Genomic DNA, 13,238 nt, shown 5'->3' with positions numbered 1-13,238 from the left:
GTCATTAGGTGAGGATAACTTTGAATAAACATTTTGGCAAAGGGGACAAAATTGGAGCAAATGTCAACTCTAAATATTTACCATTAAGCTAACAAAAGATGTCTTGGCATATAGAAGGCTAGTAGAAGATGTGTCAGGTCATCAAGGCTACAATTAGACACAATCCTAAATCAACCAGCCTTTTTTTTCCAACAGCCTGCACTTAAATGCCACTCACCAATTTCAGTAGGATTAAATTTGCTTAACTGCAACTCTTTTTTCAGTACTGGACTTTAAAAATCTTTTTAAAATTTATTACAAGGTACAGCCTTAGACTAAGCCAAGTGAGTATATCTGGGGAATAATAAGGAGTAGATTATAAAACAGACTACTGTGTAAAAGGACAGTAGTCATAATTCAAATACCTAGAAGAATGTCAAATTCTTCCTTGGAGATTTATTTTTACACCTCATTTACCCCTTTCTTTCCAGACAATTGAATTCAGATGCACAAGACATTACACACTCGTTGAGCAATGGGGATCGACTCTAGCAGTACTTATCAGCAGGAAACAAAACATATGTGGACATTAAATCTGCTCGTTGTACAAGTGTTAATTAGATGAACCAGAGCTGTTAACATTATTCGCTAATTAGCCCTAAATATCGCACCATGTTACTAGACACAGAATATGCATGGTGTTACTAAGTGTACAATGTGGCAAATCCTAAATGCATAATGGATGGACAAGGTTCATGTTGAAAAGTTAGCAACACTTTAGTCTTTCCAGTATAAGATCTAAGGCAGGCATAGGCAAACTTTAGCCCTCCACATGTTTGGGACTACAATTCCCATCATCCCTGACAGCTAGGGATGATGGGAATTGTAGTCCCAAACACCTGGAGGGCTGGAGTTTGCCTGTGCCTGACCTAAGGGCTTCCTTCTATGGACTAGTGCTCTAGGTACATAGCTATGTGCCCTGGTTTGTACGTGTATGTACAAACCAGGGTACATAGCTATGTACCTAGAGCTATTTATGGGAATAGGTTCAGCTCTGAAACAGTATGAGGGGAGAAAAGAAATTTCCTGTGTGAATCAGGCTTATCTACGTAAGTACCCAGTCAGATGGAGTTTCAGTTCAGTCAAGTCTCCCATTAAGAAGTTGATGTGATCTAGCAGTCCGACAGTTTTCCAGGTCATGTGGCCAGCATGACTAAACCACTTCTGGCACACAGAGGACTGTGATGAGTGCCAGAGTGCACGGAAACGCCATTTACCTTCCCGTCGCAGCGGTACCTATTTATCTACTTGCACTGGTATGCTTTCGAACTGCTAGGTTGGCAGAAGGTGGGACAGAGCAACGGGAGCTCAACCCGTCACAGGGATTTGAACCGCCGACCTTCCAATCAGCAAGCCCAAGAGGCTCAGTGGTTTAGACCAGGGGTCAGCAACCTTTTTCAGCCGTGGGCCAGTCCACTGTCCCTCAGACCACGTGGTGGGCCGAACTATATATATTTTTGGGAGGGGGGGGAATGAATGAATTCCTATGCCCCACAAATAACCCAGGATGCATTTTAAATAAAAGCACTCATTCTACTCATGTAAAAACACCAGGCAGACCCCACGACTAATCCAGAAATGCATTTTAAATAAAAGGACACATTCTATTCGTGTAAAAACATGCTGATTCCCGGACTGTCCGTGGGCCGGATTGAGAAGGCGATTAGGCTGCATCCGGCCCACGGGCCTTAGGTTGCCTACCCCTGGTTTAGACCATAGTGCCACCCCATCCCTATAAACACACACACGCACACAGTGTATTATTTCTCAGTTGACAATCTACTTGGCAATGGACCCTGCTAGGCCAAGGTTAGATAAATGTAGAGCTATTACTGAACAAACATCCTTCCTATTCAGCTAATTTGTTTTTAAGCTACCTGGTATCAACCCAGTTGTTCATTTGTTTTCCAAGTATTTTGACAGCTACATTAACTCGGCTGGGCCAAATTCCCACTAACAATTGGCATCAGTCATAGTGTGAATTAACCCAAATAGTCTGTGGGGATCCTCGTGAGTTGGATCCTCAGCCAGTTTATTCTCAGCGTTCAGTTGTTCACTGTTGAGGTAAATGCAGGAGTCTGAGGGCAAGTTGCTGCTTCTGGTGAGTTGGTCTTCATCCACTTCCAAGGTAGGATATTTCTTTTTTTTAGGGTTTTTGTGTTTCCTCCTGACACTGTGATCCAAGGAAGCATAGCACATCTGACGCTCGGCTGTCTGCTACAAGAAGGCAAAGAATAAGTAATTCATATTAGTTAGTCATGGGGTTGTAGTTATTTTTAAAAGAACCTATGAGGCTGCAGTATGTGGGGTTTATTACATTAGTTTAACAGATTATAAGGCCAGCGCTTCTGCCCCCTTTTCTAACTTTCACACTGCACACACCGGTTCTGTGACCGACATGTCATTCACACTTGTCATTCCTCCATGCCATTCCTTTCCCTCTGCTTTCCGCCAATCCTCTGGGCTTTACCTAGAATGGATTTCTGTGTCAAAACACAGGCACACTTTCTCGTCAGGCAAAAGGGGGGAAAGGCACACACCTTGCAATGGGCAGGTAGCACAGTGCATGCCAGTATGCCAACTCACGGCTCGTCACATGAGTGACTTTGGCATGAACATGTGAAAAAGGCTGGGAAGTCACCGCATAAAACCCCCAGGTTAAGGGGGCTGCAAATGGATTTTTCCAGAATCACCTAAAGCAGAAACGAGCGGTAAACTTGCTCTATACTCCATTAGTTTCTCTGAAGTGGCTTTTATGTTGTGTGAATGCTCAAATATAATGCGCAAAATAAGAGTGAAGGACAGGCAAAGAAAAGATGAATAAGAAAAGAGTTTGGATTTGATATCCCGCTTTATCACTACCCGAAGGAGTCTCAAAGTGACTAACATTCTCCTTTCCCTTCCTCCCCCACAACAAACACTCTGTGAGGTGAGTGGGGCTGAGAGACTTCAAAGAAGTGTGACTAGCCCAAGGTCACCCAGCAGCTGCATGTGGAGGAGCGGAGACGCGAACCCGGTTCACCAGATTACGAGACTACCGCTCTTAACCACTACACCACTATACTACACACTGGAGCCATTGTTGATTTGTTTTTCTCTTAGGTTTGCAACAGATTTAAAAAAAAAAAACAAAAACCACTTTGTATGGTGCCATGCACACTGATGGTGCTTAATAACTGTTTATAAAGACTTTTAAGTGTAAACGCAATAACTGGAGCATAAGGAGAAAATGTATTGGGGCTATTCAGTGAACTTTTGCAGAAGCACTAGCAGAAGGCGACTTGAAGTGCAGCACCGTTAGGCATCTGGGTTATGTGCAAATAGTGGGCTTTAGAAAGGTTGTGGAAAGAGCTATGTGGAAACGTAAAGACTGGTTTGCAGGGAGAGGAAGGGACTTTTATTAAATAACATTGTTGCTAGAGGTCAGAAGAGGCCTGCTAGTAGAAGGGGCACCAAGCTGACAACGGAGAAGGGAGGAGTATCAGAACATATGATTCTTCATTTACAGTCACACAAACAGCTCTGATGCAAAATGTCAACCTTCTCTAGAAAGCAAGTCTCCATAGTAATACCTGTACTTCATTGGCAGATGTGTGAGGGTGGGCATTCATTTGTTCATAGCAGCTTTCATCTGGAGATTGTATGAAACAGAACATTTTTTTAAAAGAGTTGAGCAATGCTACCAATGATTTAAATATCCTGCGCTGAGCTGTAGCAAATTAATTAGAATCTGCAGTATGGCCATTTTAAACATGTTATAAAATATAAATATACATTTAGAATATTCCCTGGGCTGTTAAAATAATAGGACAGGACAGAAATGTGTCCAGTTATCAGCATTTAATTTCTTGGGGGGGAGGGGCTTTTCAAATATTCAAATCTAAACTTTCTGTGTATATTTTATACGACTGGACCTCTGAACATTGTGCCCAGCTACGTTGTATTGTATTCAGCCGTGCTAAGCATACTTAATCTGCAACAGTCTGTTCCTTTTCAATAAAAAATAATAATATTCAAATCTTTGCTTACTCTCACAATAAATGCTTTGACATATTATCCTAAGTGCAGAAGGGAGACATCTTAAGCACAACTTACTTAGTATGTCTTGATGGTGATGGTGATTCAGGTTGTCATAAACAGGGCATTCTTCAGTATAGAACTCACCAGAGCTGTAAAAGAAATTATAGCTATATTGTATGCCAGGATGCAAGAGAGTCTGGTTGTGCTAAAGCTGCTAGAGGTCTGTTTGGCAGCCATAAGGAGGTGATGGCCTTTTTGGTGGTGGTGCCCGATCTATGGAATCACTCCCCCGCAAAAAAAAATTAGATAAGCTCCAACATTAAGGTCCTTTTGTCACATTAAAAAATCCATGCTTTCACGCTTTTGCTAATGCTTCATTTTCAGTAGGTTGGCTATTGATGTTAACCCTGTTCAAGGTTTCAGCTGCATTTTATATGTGACAGTTTTAATGCCAATCTTGCATTTTTAAAGTTGTTCACAGTCATGTGAATGATGTGAAAAGCCATACAGAAATGTCTTAAATAAATATTTGTATTTATGCATAATCAAGATAACCTTCCATGCCAGCCAAATCACTTTTCACCCATAAAAAAATGAAAGAAAATATTTGCCATACCTTGGGTCGTATTGCTGATAGTCTTCATATATTTTATCTGGAAAATGTTTTGAGCAAATTAGGAAAGCATTTCACACCTTCACGTAACTCGTCTTCTATAAAGCTGTTTTGTTATTTTAAATCTTTCCTGACTTACACCTTTCCGGTCAGTGATTAGCTGCAGCAGCCTAAATTTAACAGCTCAGGTTTAGATGTTATCCCCTTAACCAGTTCAGTTAACCTATATTTTTGTACATATTCTTGGTGTCTAAGCAAGAATGCAGTGAAAGAGTGCAAGAAAAAGGCTTTTTTAAAACCTCCTTTAAGATCCCAATTTAAGTGATCAAAATGTATAGTAAAACCAGAACTGATGATATCTAGTATGTGCAAAGTAACTCAATTTAAAATTAACCCAATTGTCCTTGGTTGAACTCTCCCACAGGCGAACAGCTAGACTCCAGCATCCCTCTAATTCTATTACATACAAAAATAAAATAGCAGTTGCTATAATTTACAAAGCACGTTTCTCCAGCCTGTCTTGCCTACAGAATTTACCTTTTCTCATTTACAGTGGCAGTAGCGCAGCTCTTTGTGTGATCATGTCCATATTAATTTCAGACTAATTCCTGATTTCCACTTCCACACAGAAAGCAGACTTAGATAAAAAAAAAGGGGGTAAAGGATCCCTGGATGGTTAAGTCTAGTCAAAGGTGACTATTTATCTACTTGTACTAGTGTGCTTTCAAACTGCTAGATTGGCAGACATTGGGACAGAGAAACGGGAGCTCAGCCCTTCACGCGGATTCAAACCAACGACCTTCCGATTGGTTATTCCAAGAGGCTCAGTGGTTTAGACCACAGCGCCACCCGCTCCCCTTCCACACAGGAAGCAGACTTACACATAGACAAGAATATGGGTCCCTGAAGCCCAGTATAGTCCACAGAGTCGACTATGATTGGCAACAACAAAGTCTCATGTACACACCCAATATCACAGAGTCACTTAAAACACAGCAAAGTTTCCGTGCGCTGCTCAGGTTCACCAGAAGCGGCTTAGTCATGCTGGCCACATGACCCAGAAGCTGTCTGCAGACAAACGCTGGCTCCCTTGGCCTATAGAACGAGATGAGCACTGCAACCCCAGAGTCGTCCGTGACTGGACCTAACGGTCAGGGGTACCTTTACCTTTACTAACACCTTGAACTTGGCTTGGTTGCAGATCAGCAAACCAGCACAGGTCTCTGAGCAAAGGAATTATATGCTGTCAGGATATCACTCCTGTCAGCAATCATACGACAGCATTTTGCACCAACTGCCTCTTCTGGATGAAGCACAAGGATCCCATAAGCCAAAAAATCTACTGCCTCTTACCTTTCCTTTTCTTTTCCTTCAAGTAGTACGATATATTCTTCGCCAAGGAAATAATCATAATTGTCATTACAAAACCAAGAGGTACCCAGCAAAAGATACATTGAAAACACTCCATTTCTATAATAAAAAAATATTTACACATATTAAAAATGAAACATTATATATATACACACACTTCATAGTTATTGTGACTTTTTATATTGGATCAGATTGTTACAATTAATGTTTGATGTTTTATTATGTTTTTATATGTGTTGGAAGCCACCCAGAGTGGCTTGGGCAACCAGGAGGAGGACTGAAAATAAACACCTCTCCCCTCCCCAATGGTGTGGTCTGTCCAACTGTGTCCCCCACCCCCCACCCCATCCTGGTCTTTGTACCTATAATTGTGGGATGTGCTATAAATTTTATAACCTCTTACCACTGGAAATCCTGTTCAACAGCACATTCAGTTGTCATACCCACCCTGGCTTCTGAGGTTTTTACAGGCCCTGACCACACCCTTTCATGTTTATTTTCATGAGCCTTAAAGGCTAGAAATGTGCTCTATTTTTAGAAGAAAAAAAGATTGGGTGGGTAGGCCGTGGCTCATTATGCACTCGAGTCAAGACCAACATTGGTCTTTGTGCAATGCAACTACAGAATAGTGGAATGCACAGAGCCTTCAGGTTCTCATTTCAAGGGACTTCCCTTGGAGAAGGAACAACACATCTTTGCTGCACAAATAACATATGCAATTGTCTCACTTGCAGGACACAGGAGGAAGGAGTTGGTCTCAATACTGTCTACCCTGGATGGCAGTGGTGTGTCCATCTTTCCTAGGCCTACCTGGAGATGTCAGGGCTTGAACCTGCAGCCTTCTGCATGCAAAGCATCAGTTAGACCACTGAGCTACAGGAAAAGGACTGGGGGTATGATCTGTAGCAGAAAAATGGCAAAGGCTGAAAGGGTTGGGGAGGAAATCCTTTCCTCTGCGCAGTACACAGGTCTTAAGTCTTCCACTTTCGTTTCCAGCCTCTCTTGCCCCCATTTTGTACAACAAATCCAGGAACAAAATGAAAGAAACAAACAGCCATTTTCAGACCAAGCTTCCCTTGAACGTCTGTGTTTTCAGATGCATGCTGCTTAGCAGGGCCAGTTGGTGCCCATTGGAGCTGGCAGGGCTGCTAGGAAGTCATGGGGTGTGGCCAATGAGGACTCGGAGGTAGGGCCATTTGTTTTGATTTCCTGTCCATCTTCCTCCTTTCCACAGATAGTGTGGATACTTGTAGATCTACAAATACTCAGCACCTAACTTAACTGAAAACTGTCTGTTGTTGGTTCAGAAGGGGCTCATACTAACACGGTTGTTTCTCTGCTGGGAAACGAGGTGTGCAGCCTCCACCTGTTCTGGTTCTCTCCCTTTGCAAAGAAGCAGCAGATACTTAAACACTGCAGTTTTATCAGTACTTAGCACTTAAGTGTCTTAAATTGGTTCAGAAGGGCTTCCTGAGATCTCAGTTGTAAGCTCTACTGAATTGCATAGGGATTGCTCCCTGAGAAGTATGTGCAGTACAGAACTGCAACCTGAATTAATTAGTATCTCTGCCTGTTCTTGTTTGGTGTCGGTTTCCAAGTGGGCAGCTATGTTAACCTGTTGCAGCAAGAATAGCAAATAATTTTTGTGACACCTTAAAGTTTAACGAATTGGTTATGACATAAAGTTTTGTGGAACAGAGTCCACTTTATGAGATGCATGAAGAGTTAACCTAAGCTGGCAGGCACATATAGGTTATGTAAGCAGTGAGGTCAAAGGGAAATAAAATGCAAAATATACAGCTATTTTGTGAGGATGCTGTAGGGCTTGAATAGACCTGAAGAGATATTTAGGCCAGCATGTTATGGAAAGCTGTAATTAACAAGATGTCTATTATATCTGACATAATGCTGTTCATCCTGTAGAACAAGTGCAGATCAGGTGTTAACATACAAAGCCCACAACAACTTGTGCCCAGGAAAACTTGAGAGTCTGTTGATTGAGCCCTTTTAATCCAGCTTGATTGCTGAGAACATCTGGAGGAATGCTTGTTATTTGTTCCCCATGTTCTAGAAGCCTAGCTGGCTTCAACATGAAGTCGGGTATTTCGTCTGTGTATACACTGCCCAGTTTAAAATGTAGCTAAGCTATTCTTTTTCTCAGTTTGGAACAAAACTGGTTTGGGGCTTTTTTCAGCCAGAACTTGCTGGAACTCAGTTCTGGCACCTCTCAGGTGGGCACCATGGCCATTACAAGAGAAAGAAGGGAGGCATTCGTTGGGAATTCCGGCATCTATTTTTCCAGAAAAATAGCACTGGGGAAAACCACCCAAATGCAGTATTTCATAAGAAACAACAGGATAGATATGGCTTCTGTGTGAACAAGCCGAACAGTGGGAGCACATTGGATGCAGAGGAAACAGGAGTGTTCCCAGCAGTTTCCACTGGCATCTTTCAGGCAGCTCATGAAAACTTTTCTATGCCTCTACAGCTGTTTACACTTTCTTGATCAGCCAGTCATTTTAATGATCTTGTATTGTTTTAATGGTGTTTCATTGTCCTTGTACATATTGTTCTATACTGCATTATACCAAGTTGAAGGTCCAACTGTCTCCCTACCCCGCAGCAACACTCCTGCTCTGTAGGGTAGGACCTGAACCAATGGATTCAAGTTACAAGAAAGGAGATTCCAACTAAACATCAGAAAGAACTTTCTGTCAGTAAGAGCTGTTCAACAGTGAAGCAAACTCCTTCCGGAGGTTGTGGAGTCTCCTTCCTTGGAGGTTTTTAAAGCAGAGGTTGGATGACCATCTGTCATGGATGCTTAAATTGAAATTCCTGCATTGCAGGGGGTTAGACTAGATCAGGTTGGTCCAACACACAGCCCGGGGGGGACGGGACACAGATGCGACCCTTGAGGCCATTTTTGGTGTCCCTCAGCAACCATCAGGACTTCTTAAAGCTGCTCAAGTAGCCGGTTTCTTTTTGCTGTTGCTTTGAGGGGCAATTGAAAACAAAGCAGCAAAGGTGCTTGTCACATCTCCCTCAGCCCCTCTGAGGCCAAAAGGGCCAGCACTTCCCTTCCCGTCCTCCAACCTCACCCAGGGCTGCTCTGTGTATATATAGGCAACAACAAAAATCATAGCAATAACAATGTATTAATGTAAAGAAAGTATTTCACCCACACTGGAATTGGGCAACCAGATACCTCCACATTTATATTTAAGGCTGCAGCCTTGCGCAGAGTGCATTTACCTGGGAGTAAGTCTCAGTGAACGTCACAGTGTTTGCTTATAAGTACGCCTGCATAAGACTTGCACTGCATTTTGACCTGAACAGGGCTTAATCCCAGGTCATCGGGCACGGAGTTGTGAACCTGTTCTGTGGCTTGCAGCCTAGCAACCTGATTCAGTGCATACTTACTCAGGAGTAGGTCAAATTATGCTTAGGAGTGCTTACCCTTAAATATATTAATTGCAGTATATATATTAAATAATATTAACTATATTGTGAACACTTTAACAATTTGGAAATTTAATTCAGGCCCCAGGGTTCTGTATCTTAAGTACACTTGTGGCCCACTTGGTCTGAGAGGTTGGACCACCCTGAACTAGATGACCCTCATAGTCCCTTCCAACTCTACAGTTCTATGATTAACTCATCTCATGTAGTTCTACAGCATCTCCTCACCATGAGGAGAAGCTTTACAGCAGTGGTTCCCAAAGTGGGCAGTACTACTCCTTGGGATGGATTACCTATGGGAGAATTAAGAGGTAGGAAAGCCAGGGTGATGCTGGAGATGTAAATAATTTTCAGCCTTTGAAAAGCTGGCATTACTGGATCAAGTTCATCAAGTTTTGTTGAATTAAAATCAACTAAATAGTTTTAATCGAATTTTGAATGAATGTGCAATTGATAGTTACTGTTCCAAATTTTGACCAGTCCTGAAAGACCTACATTGGCTCCCAGTACATTTCCAAGCACAATTCAAAGTATTGGTGCGGACCTTTAAAGTCCTAAATGGCCTGGGCCCAGTATACCTGAAGGAGTGTCTCCACCCCCCATCGTTTAGCCTGGACACTGAGGTCCAGCTCCAAGGGCCTTCTGGCGGTTCCCTCCCTGCGAGAAGTGAGGTTACAGGGAACCAGGCAGAGGGCCTTCTCAGTGGTGGCACCCGCCCTGTGGTACGCCCTCCCATCAGATGTCAAGGAAATAAGCAACTATCTGACTTTTAGAAGACATCTGAAGGCAGCCCTGTTTAGGGAAGTTTTTAATGTGTGATGTTTTATTCTGTTTTTAATCTGTTGGCAGCCACCCAGGGTGGCTGGGGAAACCCAGCCAGATGGGCAGGGAACAAACAAACAAACAAATAGAAGGGTACAAAAGGCTGCAGTGATGAGCAGTAGTAGGTGGGAAAGCCTCAGAACAAAACTGATGTTTCCCTTGCACCTCTTTGGATTGAACCCCTGACAAAGTCCAGTCACGAAGGACTCTGGGGTTGCAGTGCTCATCTTGCTTTACAGGCTGAGGAAGCCGGCGTTTGTCTGCTCTGCAGACAGTTTTTCCAGGTCATGTGGCCAGCATGACTAAGCTGCTTCTGGCACAACGGAACACCGACACCAGAGCAGTGCACGGAAACACTGTTTACCTTCCTGCTGGAGCAGTACCTACCTATTAATCTACTTTTTGGCGTGCTTTTGAACTGCTAGGTTGGCAGGACCTGGGACCAAGCAACAGGAGCTCACCCCGTCACAGGGATTTGAACCACCGACCTTTTGATTGGCAAGCCCAAGGCTCAGTATTTTATCTATATACAAATCAATTTTCTTTCAGATTGCAATCATAGTTCATAGCCCCATGTCATATATAATGAATTGAAAAAGGTGTTGAAAAACACATTTAGTAAAAAACCAGTCTTTTTACTGGGTATTTTAAAGCACGAAATCCCAAGAGAAGATAGAACCGTCTTTATGTATGCCACAACAGCAGCAAGTATTTTACTAGCTAAAAACTGGAAAACAGAGGAATTACCAACAATTGAAGAATGGCAGATGAAAATGATGGACTATATGGAGCTTGCTGAACTGACCGGGAAACTACGAGACCAGAGGGATGAAGCGGTGGAGAAAGACTGGAATAAATTTAAAGTATATTTAAAGAATTATGCTAAGATTTGTATTTAAAACAACCAGGAAGAAATAAACAGGCAGCAGATATAGAAGTTAGATAAGATGTAGTTATAGATGAATTAATGTTAAGGTGTTAAAAATTAACAGAAAATAGTTTTTTTAAATTAACATTAGATTATAAAAAGGTAAAGAAATTACTAAAGATGATTTACAAGGAAACCAGACGGAGAGGGCATGAGGAAGTCAATATACAATCTTATAAAAGAGGATTAGATATAATTAATTGTTTTTATTAATTTTTTGTTCTGTATTTTGTAGTAGTGTTTTTGTTGTTGTATGTGTTGTTTGTTTGTGTTTTCTTAAAAATCAATAAAAATTTTGAAAAAAGGCATGATGGAAAAGTTTGTTTTTCTGGGCAGGTTGGGTCCCCAAGTGTTTTCTTTTTCTTTTTCCCTGCCAGCAAATGGCTAATGGCAGCTTCCGATTGGCCGGGGTTCCAGGTGGGGGAGTTTAAAAGGAGAGGATTTTGAGAGACAGTTGCTAGGTTGGGAGATAGGGAGTGAGAGGAGAGAGAGTTGGTTCTGGGTAGAAACATCCACTCTGAGGAATATATCACAAGCTAGAGAAAGGGGTCTCTGAGCTTAGTGTGAAGGACAGTGTGTGGTGTCCTGTAAGAGTAACAGGCCAAGAATTAACTGGGAGGCTGAGGCTGAGCCAGGAGAGGTAGAAGCTGTGAGAATACAATCTACACAGGACTCATTCCAGTCAGGAGGGCAGAGATTCTTCTACAAAAAGAGAAAACTCCCAAACCAGTTAAGAGGGGTGTGGAGATCCCTTGGGTCTGTTACTTGGAGTACCTCAGGAGTAGGATTGTCTAAGGGGTGTGTAACTGGCAGAAAGTGCCACCTTGTTTAAGAACCAAAGTATTAAGCGGCAACAGCTATGCAACAACTGAGAAAGAACTGAAGTGAAATAGCATTATAATCTGAAGTATCCTATGTTTTACCCACTTGTGTCATAAACTTCCTTTGTTTAATAAAATCTTTATTGTTTATTTGATCAAATCCTGCCTGAGACTTCAAATTATTAAGTTTTCCCTCACACAAGTCCCCCACAAGATAATCTGGGGTAGTTTGTAGGAATTTGTGGAATTGGTGTTCTGTGAGGTGGGTGCACTATATTTAAGTGAGGGCGGGCCCAACGGCGCCAGGGTGGAAAGTGCTGTTGCACCATCGCAGTAGGCTTCTATATAACTGAAAACTGGATCGTCACTTTATGATAAAACGGAATAAATTTGTGTAGGTTGACTTGATGAAATCAGTGGGATAGTTTTTGGAACAACCTGTTGTTCCAAATTGAATAGAATCACTGTTACCATCTCTTCAAGAAAGGATGGGTTGCAGTAGCTCTTCAATAAGCCTTGTAGTTTTAGTTTTAAAATTGCACACAGGGAAGAATTCGAAAAAGCTTTATTTCTTTCATAGTATATGCTTTGACAACAGCAAGGATTCTCCTGCACTACAATTATCAGAAGCACTAGATCCCCAATTTACTTTAAATCTAGCTGTCCTCCACACCAACTCACCAATTAAGACCTTGATACCCAAGGACTGCTCCTGAAATTATATATCTGTATCAATAATGCAAAGTGGAAAGGAGATAGAAAATGGCTCACACTGAAAATCTTAGTAATGCTGAGTTGGATGTCAGTAGGTGATGCGCCTCTTGCAAAAGTTATTGGGATTCTTTCAATTGCCTCAACTTTTAATGTTAAATCCACAGTAATTTTCTTTTCACTTCCCTACACCCGTTTTCAAAATGTGATCCAGGAAATAGAATGTCAGAACAGTCCAATAAATGGAGACGGCAAGAACTGGACTGTTCTTTTATTTCAATAAATGATTATGTGGGAGACTTCATTCACTGATCCCACACCTCCAGACTATATTTGTGTGCATGCATGGAACTTTCTCATTGCAATCACTTTACCCACAGCCTTAAACACACACACCTCAATATATGTATGCATTTTGCCAAAAGCATTCAGGTGCTGGAAGTCACTATGAACA

The 13,238-nt window shown here is 42.0% G+C and overlaps 1 protein-coding gene across 1 annotated transcript; it reads right to left on the bottom strand.

The window, feature by feature from the left end:
* Positions 1-1,945: 1,945 nt before the first annotated feature.
* On the bottom strand, positions 1,946-6,140 carry LOC117045013 (T-cell receptor-associated transmembrane adapter 1). The gene is made up of 5 exons (XM_033145804.1): positions 6,026-6,140; positions 4,676-4,712; positions 4,135-4,208; positions 3,612-3,670; positions 1,946-2,256 (listed from the first exon to the last, which is right to left on the bottom strand). Exons 1-5 carry the CDS (start codon positions 6,138-6,140, stop codon positions 1,993-1,995), a joined length of 549 nt encoding a protein of 182 aa, XP_033001695.1. The 3' UTR covers positions 1,946-1,992.
* Between the last annotated feature and the right edge of the window lie 7,098 nt (positions 6,141-13,238).

The sequence above is a fragment of the Lacerta agilis genome, chromosome 4, assembly GCF_009819535.1.
Source record: "Lacerta agilis isolate rLacAgi1 chromosome 4, rLacAgi1.pri, whole genome shotgun sequence".
NCBI classification, from domain to species: Eukaryota; Metazoa; Chordata; class Lepidosauria; order Squamata; family Lacertidae; genus Lacerta; species Lacerta agilis.
Note: the sequence above shows the minus strand (reverse complement) of the source record. Positions and strands in the feature narration are given on the sequence as shown.